Source organism: Thamnophis elegans, chromosome 11, assembly GCF_009769535.1.
Source record: "Thamnophis elegans isolate rThaEle1 chromosome 11, rThaEle1.pri, whole genome shotgun sequence".
In the NCBI taxonomy this organism is placed as follows: domain Eukaryota; kingdom Metazoa; phylum Chordata; class Lepidosauria; order Squamata; family Colubridae; genus Thamnophis; species Thamnophis elegans.
The window spans coordinates 12,862,834-12,875,067 of record NC_045551.1 but is presented as its reverse complement, the minus strand read 5'-3'; the positions used below and the strand labels follow the sequence as shown (position 1 = coordinate 12,875,067).

Sequence of the window (12,234 nt, the reverse complement as noted above, 5' to 3'; positions counted from 1 at the left end):
TATTGTTTTATTTTTAAATGTATTAATTCATCTGTTCATGCTTAGTTTTCATCTTTGATTTACTGTAATTATATTCACCATCTCAGTCTTCGAGTTCTACTAATATTGTGTATAATTATGATTTTCCCTTATAATTTCATATATGTCAATATATGTATGATAATATTCTGCTAATTGCTTCTTTTCCCATGCATAAAAATGCTTACACTTTTCATCAAAATGTTAGTATTATTACAATATTTGCTCACTTTTCCTGCAGTTTATAATCAACCCTGTTCCTTCCCTATATGTTGTTTTGTCACAACGGCAGCTCTATCCAATCCTCTTATTGGGAAGAATTTGTACTATCAACTATTTCTCTAAGCTATTTTTTTTTCAAACTTAGCTTTAAAATGTATGGATTCTGGGTTCATAGCCAGAGAATGGTATGGAGTACACTGCTGTAAACCAAGGGCTGTGTGTATTGCACTTGGCATTTAGAAAGCAAAATCTCTTTAAAGAATGGAAAAGAGATGTTATTCTACCTCAAACTGTGTTAAGAATAAATTTATCTGCTGTGTAATTTTGTTATTAGCAGAAATCCATTTAATTTCAGTACAGAAAAACAGCCATATCTTTCTAACAATTAGTACAACTTCCTAGCTACAGTTTCTGATTGACAAGCTGATTGAACTCTAGCTGAAAGTTGAAATGCCAACTCATTATGAGTTAAAAGTTAACAGTGAGAGGATTTCCATTTCATGAGGACTACAGCTGATCCAAGTGATGTTTTAAATGTACAGGCTTAAGTCAACAGTGCAGGAAAAGTTCAAGATCCTGAAACTCAATTAATTTTGTAATAGAGGGATTTCCAAATGGCTGGGAGCAATCCATTTTCAAAAAGTTATGCAATATTTTCAAGATAAGAATTTAAGTGTTTCAGCAAAAAGAAGCAAGAAAGCAAACACTACAGTCTTTACAAGCTGCATGCTTTCTTTCACCATACTATCATGGTGAAAGGGTGCGTCAGTTGCTAATAAGATGGTATCAGTGATATGATAATTGGTACCAAGGAATCTCCTATGCCTTGTAGAGTTGTGGCCATACTTGTCATCTGGGAGACAGAAAAACTCTACTTGAATAATCTCAACTACATATTTCTTAATAGGAGAGGAACTGACCACAGTTATTTTTCCCCTTCTGACTCTTTATGCCTTTTGTCTTATCCATATCATTCCTCATGGCAGGGTAGGATATTGAATCTGTTATTTTTGGCCCTTGTGCTTTAAGGGTAGAAAACTACCCTATTTCCCTGAAAATAAGATCTCCCCAGATAATAAGCCCAATTGGGCTTTTGAGCACATGCGCTAAAATAAGCCCTCCCCCCAAAATAAGCCTCTCCTAAAATATTTAAATGCACGTGCAGCCGGTCCCCACCATTTCCTGGGGGTGGAAACATGCCCCACACGCCCCGCATGCACCTGCCATCCACACGGAATGGCCTCACAAAGGCTGTTCCCGCAAACCCTGGGTACCGCGCCCCTTCTCTTAGTCGCAGCCGCAAAAAGAGCGGCAGGCCCAGCGACACTAGGGCTGGCAAGACTATGCAAGAAACAGAGACAGAACTTCTGGCCCTCTCTGGACCGGCTGATTTGGGGGCCACAGGCAGAGGTTAAGGGGCTTCCTGAACCTCAAAAATAATAAGACCTCCCTGAAAATAAGGCCAAGCGCTTATTTCGGGGGTCAAAGAAAATAAGACCGCATCTTATTTTCGGGAAAATATGGTATTAACACTGAACATCAGTGGAACATTTGCAGCCATAGGAATAGGAAATGGAATAGGAATAGGGAATGGGAATGGGAATGGGAATGGGAATGGGAATGGGAATGGGAATGGGAATGGAATGGAATGGAATGGAATGGAATAGAATAGAATAGAATAGAATAGAATAGAATAGAATAGAATAGAATAGAATAGAAGGGACATTTTGGGTCATCAAGTCCATCCTCCTGCCATGCCCAGTTTCTACAACCGTTCTTCATATGTTTTAGCCTCCAGTCCCCTAATCATCCTTGTTGCTCTTCTCTGCATTCTTTCTACAATCTCAACAGCTTTTTTATAGTGTGGTGCAGTACTCTAGGTGTGGTCTTACTAAGGCTTCATAGAGTGGTATTAGTACCTCATGTGATCTTGATTGTATCCCTCTGTCAATGCAATTTAGGATTGCATTGACTTTTGGGCTGCCACTGCACACTGCTGGCTCATATTTAATTGATTGTCCACTAAGACTTTTAAGATCTGTCTCACAGTTACTGCCACAGTTATTCACATATAGATTTCACCCAATCTATGTGTGCACTTTTGTGCCCTCCTTTATACCTTATATAAAAAGCAGAGTCTTTAGTCTTCAATAAATACTTAATGGCTAATTAAGATGTTTTAGAATGTTAAGTTATAAATATTTCCATACTAATCAAGCCTAGTTATATGAAAGCATAGAGAGATTTTGGAGCCCTCAATATTAGCTTTAAAGGCATGAATTACATCACCCTGGGCATTAGGAGGATAAAATCAGTGCCTTTACACATTTTGGATACTTATATTAATGACTACTTTTGTACCTCAGGTAACTTTATTTTTGAAATGTTATTAAAGATAATATAAAGTTTATTCTTGGGACAAACTACGACAAAATTCTTCCGTGTTTCTTCTTCTATATATCTCATCTTCTGTGTTGTTTTTTCTAACTCACAAGAGCTTGAATACCTTAATCTGACTAATTTCAGTCTTCCTATTGGCACAGATATGAGTGTTCAGTCTTTACCCTGTAAGACATACATAATCATTTGCTATATATTAATTTACCTTGTATTTTGGATTTTTTTGGATTTTATTCAATTTGTAGGCCGCCCTATTCCCCAAAGGGACTCAGGGCGGCTGAACAAAGCCAAGGGAGGGGAAATTACAAAAGTAAGACAAAGACAAACAGACAATACAAACAATTTAAAAGCACAACAGACACAGCAAATTCGAGTAGGGGGGGAACTCAACCCCAGGCTTGCTGGGACAGTCAGGTCTTCACGGCCGTCCGGAAGGCCTGAAGGGTAGAGAGGGTCTGAATCTCCACGGGGAGCTCGTTCCAAAGGGCCGGGGCAGCCACAGAGAAGGCCCTCCTCCGAGTAGTTGCCAGCCAACATTGGCTGGCAGATGGAATACGGAGGAGGCCTAATCTGTGGGATCGAATGGGTCTGTGGGAGGTAATCGGCAGAAGGCGGTCTCTCAAGTAACCCTGAGAGTCCTGTAACACTGTAAACTAACCCAAATAAAATCATTAGAACATTTTGATATTTTGTGAGTGTAATAAGTAAAACACCTCTCACATCCACCTCCAAGAAACTTGGGACTCAGTGTAAAATTTGCCAAGATATATGACTATTGACATCTCTCCAATAATATGCACTGTTGTGCAAAGAATTCTTACACACAGAGCTAAGACACTATTCTGTTTATCTGACCATATCTGTATCAGTGGTGGGTTGCTAATTTTTTTTACGATCGGTTCGGGCGCACTCCCGTGTAACGCTTCCGCGAATGTGCAGAAGCGTCCAGGTGGGTGGGCGGAGCCTCCCGCCGCTGCTACTACCAGTTTGCCTGATCCATGCCAAGCTGGGAGCAACCCACCTCTGATCTGTATCCTATACAAATCTGGATGATAGTCCTGCTCTTCAAGATAGCTATGCAGAGAGATTGAACAGCCCAAACTGAGACCATCGCCTAACTGTATTAAAAGATGCATTTATGAGCTGTGTTACTTCAGATACACACAATCATGCCACAAAGGAAGCTTTGCTTAGTAATACGGTGTCTTTCCCCAGGCCAGGGCTTTGAGAATGCACCTGCTGCCTCAAAAGTGTTTGCTGATGTTGGTTAGATTGACTGTCCCCGGGAATCATACAATTGTTGCTTGTATCTAGTTATCTCTTTCAGACTAGAGTCTCCTGGTCAGTTCCAATTTCAATTTTTCAGTTAATTCTATATATCTGCACAATTCCTTTATTTATATTTTCATGACCTACTTTTACCTGTTCTTCTGCTTCCTAAAATGTTTCCTTCTTAGCGTATATTCCATTTATGCTCAAAAATGGCTGCATTTAAGTTATACTAGAGATAATGAAAATATGAATAATCAATACAATTAATCATAATATCTGAATGTCTGCATCTTTAGAAATAAGAATAAACAACCACAATACATATGCTACTATATCTTGTGGGTGATTCAACAGTTTGTCTCACAAGATCATGTACCGAGCTTGGGCATGGGTCTATAGAGCAGGCATGATAAAAGCACTTATCCTGTTCCACATTATTTTTGAAAGAATTCTAATAAATAATAATCTATTAACAGGCCATGTGAATTTGACCAACAATCCGTTGGAGAGATGTAACTTCCTGCAAACTTCTTTTCAATTATGCACCCTTTTTTATCTCCTACATAGTGATATCATGCTTGGTGATACTGGGGGGAATAGCCAACATTCTAGAACATGGGTGTCAAATTTGCGGTGTCACATTGCCATCATTTTGTGATGTTTTGCCCCTTTGCAGAACTGGAATGGGTGTGGCCTGTGCATGATACATCTGACCCGTGGGCCACCAGTTTGACACTCCTGCTCTAGAAGATAGGCTCAAGATCTAAAAGGATCTTGATACACTTGAACATCCTATGTAACAGAATGTAATTCAGTGGTGAGAAAAATAAGGTTTTTCACAGGCAAGAAAAACCAAATAGACAACAATGTGAGCCAGCAGTATGCTGCAGTTGCCAAAAAGGACAATACAGTTCTAGGCTACATCTAAGAGGGATAGTATCAATATCATGTGAAGTGTTAGCACCATTTTATACTGCACTGATAAGGTCACACTTGGAATACTGCATCCAGTTTTGGTCACCACAATGCAGAAAAGATGTTAAGACTCTAGAAAGAGTACAGAAAGAGCATCAAAGATAATTAGGGGACTGGAGGCGGAACAGTTGCAGAAATTGGGATTGTCAAGTTTAATGAAGAACTATGGGTGACATGATAGCAGTGTTCCAATATTTGAGGAGCTGTCACAAAGAGGAGGGGATCAACCTATTCTCAAAAGCACCTGATGCCAGGAAAAAAAGTAATGGATGGAAGCTTAAAAAAGAGAGATCCAACCTAGAATAAAGGGAAATTATCGGTCAGTGAGAACAATTAATCAGTAGAATGGCTAGCCTTCTGAAGTTGTAGATGCTCCATCACTGGAGGCTTTAAACAAGAAACTGGGCAACCATTTGTCTGAAATAGTTTGGGGTTTCTGCTTGAGTAGGGGGATAGATTAGAAGACCTCCACAGTCCTTTCCAACTGTGTTATTCTATATTCTACCAAGAGCAAATCTGAAACAGACAGAAGTATGTTACTAAAAGGAAGCTACAAACAAAAGTTGGGGAATAAAAGTACCTTGAATAAAACCTCCTGTGTAAGAAAAGCAAATTTCAAAATTCGGACTTGAAAGTGTAAGTTAAACACAATTTTTTAAGAAAGGGGCAGAACAGGTCCAACCAGCTGTCATGACAAGTTGAAACAGATAGCTACTTTCATTTTTTTAAAATACTAACCCCATATATTTCTGCTCTTCTTGCTGCAAGGAACCATGGTGAAAAAAGTAGCTATTGTTGGAGCTGGTGTGAGTGGACTGACCTCCATTAAGTGCTGCTTGGAAGAGGGACTAGAGCCAACCTGTTTTGAACAAAGTGACGACATAGGGGGATTGTGGCGATTCACAGTAAGTTATGACAGTAGAGCATAGACCCATCTCTATCATGCCCATGTGTTATGTTGCTTAACTATGAAATGAGACAACTGAATGTTTATACTACGAGATATTGGCTTTTATTGCAAGTTTTATTATTTAAACAGCAAAGTAACTGATAAATAAAACTATTTTTCCCTCAGCAGGTCCTGATGAAAAGTATTCAATATATTTATCCTACCAATAATTTCAAAATATTCACAAAATATTTAATAATTGTACAATATCTATTTTCCCAATTCTTTTTTTAAATAGCAATAGCACTTAGACTGATATACCGCTTCACAGTGCTTTACAGCCAGGGGTGGGTTTCTCGCCCCGTTCCAACCGGTTCGGTTGGAACGGGGCCGGCGGCATTCTCGTGCATGCGCGCAGCGCACGCATGCATACTAGCGTCTGTGCAATGCTCCAGCTGCTCCTGGAGGATCCCGCAGGCGCTGTATGCGTCCTGCGCATGCGTGGAAGCGCAGAACTCGTCAAAACCGGGTAAGCAATGCGGGCGGGCGGGTGGGCCCTTCGGCGTTCCCGGAAGTTACTTACTTCTGGGTTCGCTGACCAACCAGTTCGCGGGGACCGCCGCGAACCGGTTGAAACCCACCCCTGTTTACAGCCCTCTCTAAGAGGTTTACAGAATCAGCATATTGCCCTCAACAATCTGGCTCCTCATTTTTACTGACCTTGGAAAGATGGAAGGCTGGGTCAACCTTGAGTCGGTGAGAATTGAACTAATGAACTGCTGGCAGCTACCAGTCAGCAGAAGTAGCCTGCAGTACTGCATTCTAACCACTGCACCTATGTAGGTGGAAACAGAACAAATTGTATAATGCACACATACACACACATGGTTATACTTCATATAAGGAAAACAGATGATACTGCAAAATAACGGCAACATCCCATAATTTTCTATATATCTTAGTGTCTCATTAACCTCAATGTTCTCCAGGCATAAACTTATGAGGAGTTATGTCATGGAAACAGTAATATCAATATCACTTGATTTATTTATTTTTTACAGTTATGCCATTTATTGTGCAAAATAAGTTTCATATTTTATTCACAGTGGGAGAATCATGAAAGAATGTACTCACCTTCCAAGTATTGCACAGTATTTGATCTATCTGCCACCTTCCAGTTTTTTGAGTCAAAATCAGTGGTGGGATTCAAATAATTTAACAACCGGTTCTCTGCCCTAATGACCAGCTGGGTAGGTGTGGCTCGGTGATCATGTGACCGTGTGGGCATGGCCAATTCAATGTCACTCCTGCTGATGGGCGCTTCATCTTAGCTGTTACAATATAATAAGGGTTACCAGAGAGGCAGTTTCTGTAAGCAGGGCAACAAAGATTAGGCTAATAACAACACCAGAATGTTTCCTTCCTGCCTTCCTTACAGGATTAGCCCTCTAAAGTGGAAAAAAACAAAATAAGTTTTTTTCCAACAACTGGTTCTCTGAACTGCTTAGAAAGTTAACAACCGGTTCTCCTGAATAGGTGCGAACTGGCTGAATCCCACCACTGGTCGAAGTCTTTGTATTTAACATATATTGCCTACAGGTAATAGAATTGCAATTAGCCTTCTTTAATCACCTCACATATCCTTTTCATAACAAGTATTGTGTTTCATCTGAAAATGGCATAGTTTATTTCTATTGAATGGCAAATATGCCTGGAAATGTTACCTGAATCTGTCTAAACTGAAGAAAGTTGCATTTTATCCCCCTTTTTTAAATTAAGAAGCTTAGATTCCAAATTCCTTTTGGAAATCTTTGTATTTAACAGATATTGACAAGCATTACGGTCTCCTGGTTTCTCGTCTGATGCCTTAACAAACTGGTGTTTTAATACATCATCTTGTAATATTTTATGAATAGGACTACATTGAAGATGGAAGACCCAGCACGTACAGGTCGATGGTTAGTAACAGCTCTAAGGAGATGTCTGCCTTCACAGATTTTCCATATCCAGAAAACTTCCCAGCCTTTTTATCCCATCACCAACTTCTGGAATATTTGAGGATGTATACAAAACATTTTGATCTCCAGAAATATATTCAAGTAAAGGTAAGCTTTAAAAGTATTAGCTGAATGTTCACATTGAAAAAAGTAGTACATTTATTTTTAGAGGTTTTGGTTCAGTGACACTCCAACCCAGAGTTTGCCTCTCAAAGTGTAAACTTTCCAGAGCACATATATGATTTGGCTTATTCACTTGTTCATTTGTGTTCGTATTAGTACATTCATCTATTTCTAACCTAAAAAGTTGCCTATGAACTCAAAGCCAGATGTATTTGCAAGCTCAGTCCTTTTTGCATCATCACAACTGATTATTTTCTGGAAATGTTTCAGACAAAAGTAATCAACATAACAAAGTGTCCTGATTTCTCTAACACCGGCCAATGGGAAGTTGTTACAGAGACCAATGGGAAGCAGAGCTCAACCACTTTTGATGCCGTGATGGTTTGTGTTGGCTACCTTACTGAGCCTTCATTGCCGCTCAAGAGTTACCCAGGTAAATAATCAATTGTCACTTTGCTGAACTTGTGTTATCTAGAGTGCTTCATGAGCAGGGATTTTTGCCATTAATCCATCTGTTTCATTTGTTAAATTACAGATTGTAATACTTAAGGAAATGATAATATAACATGTATTGTGGCCTATCAGGAGCCGTTGGAGCTGCCACCAGACTCCGACAGCGAGGGGCTCTATGAGTTGGCTCTGGAGGATGTGGAGGACCCTGGACAGGGTTCCGACTCCAAGCAGGGCACAGAGAGGCTGGTTGGCCACCAGGAGGCACCTGAGCTTTGGACCAGTGGGGAGGAGACAAGGGAGAGTGAGCCAGAGGCCAGTAGTGAGTTGTTCCTGGATGCACGCCATCGAAGAGCTACTAGGCGTCAGGAACAATTACGCAATTACAGGAGGTAATTGCACTCAGCTGGTGGTCATTAGGATCCTCTCCAGACTATAAAAAGCTATTTGTGCACACGCCCCTCTTTGCAGAAGTCAACACAGAATTGAATGTCAGAGAACTTTGTATGAGCTTGGCAGGCTAGATTGCTGCCAAGCCTTATCTGTGTTTATTGCTGCCCAAGCTTGCCTGTGCTGGGTTGCTGTCAAGGACATGTTTGTCTGTTAATTAAATGCTGTAGTTTATCTCTGGCTCGGAGTGTGCTTTGGTGTGGAACAAGGGGGTCAGAACAAATATGTATGTACATACACATTTAAGGATCTTTGTAAATATGATGATGATGATTTTATCCATTCAGTCAAGTCCAACCCAACAATTCTATGGGCCCGGTCTCTTCACTTCTTCCAATCTTGCACTATTTCTTTGCATTTTTCTATGTTCTGGCTGGTGTCAGCTTTGATAGTGTCCAGCCACCATGTTCTTTGATGGCTTGGTTTCCTTCTACCGCTAACTCTTCCAAATATAATTGCTTTCTCCAGTGAAGTCCAGTGAAGTGAGAGAGACACAGTTTCATGATTTTGCCTTCTAGTGACGTGTCTGGTGTTATGCACTCCAATACTTGCTTGTTAATTGCCTTTGCTGTCCAAGGACTTTGTAAACATAGACATCACATTTGCAATGTTAAGATGAGGAAGGGTGTAAGAGCTGGTTCTTAGACTTATCCAAATTTAAGCAACCTTTAAGTAAACAAACCAGGTTTGCAACAAACCTCCCCATTATTGGTAGAGATACTTGTACCATAGAGCTGTGAAAAAAAAGTTCAGAAACTCTCCACCTTAATAGACACTGAGAGTTATTGGGTTTAAGTTGGACATTAGTTCACTTACTAGAATTCTCGAAGCATTACACAATCATTTTAATAAACTGTGCTAAAGAAAAGTTTGAATTATGTTTTAATTGTAGCTTCTTATACTCAGAGCAGAGTTTGTTGGAACAGTAAAGGAGTTTTGTTTGCATTCTGGTGTCTTAGTGAAACAGAAAATGTAGGGAAGCAGTACTACCTGAGGTGGAAGGAGAAATGAATATTATTTGAGGGGATTTATACTGATAAATTGTTATCCTAAACAATGTGCAAACTTAATACATTTTGGCCTTTTATAGGAGTCCCCTGACCCACCCAAAATAAATACCTTTGAAAATTATCATTTTGCTGCAGCCATATGAGAACTCTCTGTAGGGGCACAAAATGGAGTCTAACTCCTTCTCCAGTTCAGTTTCTATCTCTCAGTTACAATGACCCATTGTAATTAGGTATATTGATACATAATGGACATCAACAAAACAATTTCTTAAAAAAAATAAGAAAGTCAAGCAATACTAGAGAGCCTTGCTGTATCCCAGCGTTGGCTAATCTTTTCAACACCGAGTGCCAAAACAGGAGCGTGTGCCGGAAACCGGAAGAGCAGCTACACACAAAGAGTAGCTGGTGTTCGTGCGCATCAGAAACTGGAAGACCAGGTGGCTGGTGCACATGTGCATGTTGGAAACCAGAAGATCATCTTCCCGGGGTGCGCATGCGCACCACTGCCTGCTCTTCTGGTTTCTGGTGCTCCCACGTGTGTGACGACCAGCTGGCTGGTGCGCTGGAACCCAGAAGAGGATTGGGTGATGGTTCGCGTGCCAAGAGAGATGGTTCTGCATGCCACTTCCGGCACACGTGCCATAGGTTCGCCATCACGGCTGTATCCTGTTTTACATCTACATCATTATCTTGGTCTCTGGTTTCCCTGTTAGCTTGTACTTCCCCTCTTTAGGATGATATGGTTTCATTTCTGCCATTTTGGGTTTTTCTCTGTTTTTACAAAAGTCTTTATTGAATTTGCTTTAATTTACAAAGCAGGATCTCTTTAAAAAATTAAAAAATTAAGTCATCCTAATTATGCTGTCTTGCTTAAGAACTGGCACAGACTGTGAAGTTCCCAGAAGATGACCTAATTAATTTACGAGCCTCGAGACAAAGTTGACACAGACAACTTGTGGCCTTCCAAATGTTGATCAACTTCTAATCCTACCAATTTTCATCTTGGTCATTGCTTGATAGGAATTGAAGCTTGAGAACGATTAAAATATTTATTTACTTTAGAATGAGATAATAGTTTTGCTGGATGACCAAGCTGTAGGTAAGTCAGCATTCTTCACAAGAAACAAAGAAATCTATGACTAGAAAGGTTGACCTTCTACCCACTTCTAAAAACCTTTACAAAAACCAAACAGAATTAGCTTACAGCAGGGAACCGCAATGGAGGACTATAAGATAATTTATGTGACAGTGTCCAGCAAAGACCGTTAGCATCAACTCTATTCCAGAAACATATTATTGAATATTGTTTTATGAAACTCAGATATGGTCATTAAATGAAGGATTATCAGCAGCCCTTAAAATTCCCCCAAATGCTATCCATCTATGCGTGTTTATAGGAATATTGAGGAAAATGCTTTATGAATTTCTTAGATAGCATCTAGTTGGCAAACTACAGTTTCAGATTTCTCACCAGTGATGGGCTACAATATACTTTGTTGGGCTCATGTAAGGGTCAAGCTCTTTGCATATTAGGTTTGTTCTATATAAATGCCACCACTGCAATCAAGATGGAATCTGCTATTATTTATTATAAGTTTTATTTGAAAGTTGATTGGATTTGCCTTTGTTTCCCCACAGGCTTAGAAAAGTTTAATGGTCACTATTTTCACAGCCGGGAATACAAAACCCCAGAGGTATTCAGAGATAAAAAGGTACTTGTGATTGGCATGGGGAATTCTGGAGTAGATATTGCTGTAGAAGCCACTCAAACAGCAAAAAAGGTAAAGTACTGCTTCAAAACTACTTCACTTTTGGGAACTTGATTGGGCTACTTTTTAGCATTGATTTTGGTAGAGAAGTTCCTCACATTTTAGAACAATACTGATAAGAGAATAGTCACTTAAACTATTATCTTACCAGTATTGTTCTAATGTGTGAGGAACTTCTAGGTAAATCTTCCTGAAAAACACACCACTCAGCTAATATGAGTATGAGAATAATAAAATGAGAATTAACTTTTTTAAATTTATTCAGTAAAAGGTGCTCTATATTACTGTACTGAATAAGTTTAGAACTTAAGATTGGTAATGCGTGTTCTACACCAAATTTATATTGCTAACAGATGAGATCTTCCAAGTGAAGGCATAATGCCTGTGACTAAGTGAGCCAATCACATGTTATATGGCTTAAACAAAGGGCTTGTGGATACAAGCACCTTCAGTAAAGTCCTTTGCCAGTGTTTTTGTATCTATGGACTGAAAATGTAGTTTCAAAGCAGCAAATATCATTTTATAAATGACAGCCTATCACTGCCTTTTGCTTGACTATGTGAGCTACAAAGTTACTGGATCTAAACTTCTTTGTTCATTCTGGAATCCCCCTGTCCAAGGCCTAGGCTATTCCACTTATGAGGCCCTTTCACCTCCCA

At 39.7% G+C, this 12,234-nt stretch overlaps 1 protein-coding gene across 4 annotated transcripts in view; it reads left to right on the top strand.

The window, feature by feature from the left end:
- Positions 1 to 12,234, top strand: part of LOC116514807 (dimethylaniline monooxygenase [N-oxide-forming] 1-like) — a 31,258-nt gene that overhangs the window by 2,088 nt on the left and 16,936 nt on the right. For all 4 annotated transcript variants that reach the window (XM_032226555.1, XM_032226558.1, XM_032226557.1 and 1 more), the window contains 4 exons: positions 5,656 to 5,792; positions 7,693 to 7,881; positions 8,167 to 8,329; positions 11,445 to 11,587. In XM_032226555.1, coding sequence (XP_032082446.1) covers positions 5,661 to 5,792; positions 7,693 to 7,881; positions 8,167 to 8,329; positions 11,445 to 11,587 — 627 coding nt within the window. In that variant the 5' untranslated portion in view covers positions 5,656 to 5,660. The remainder of the gene's footprint in view (positions 1 to 5,655; positions 5,793 to 7,692; positions 7,882 to 8,166; positions 8,330 to 11,444; positions 11,588 to 12,234) is intronic.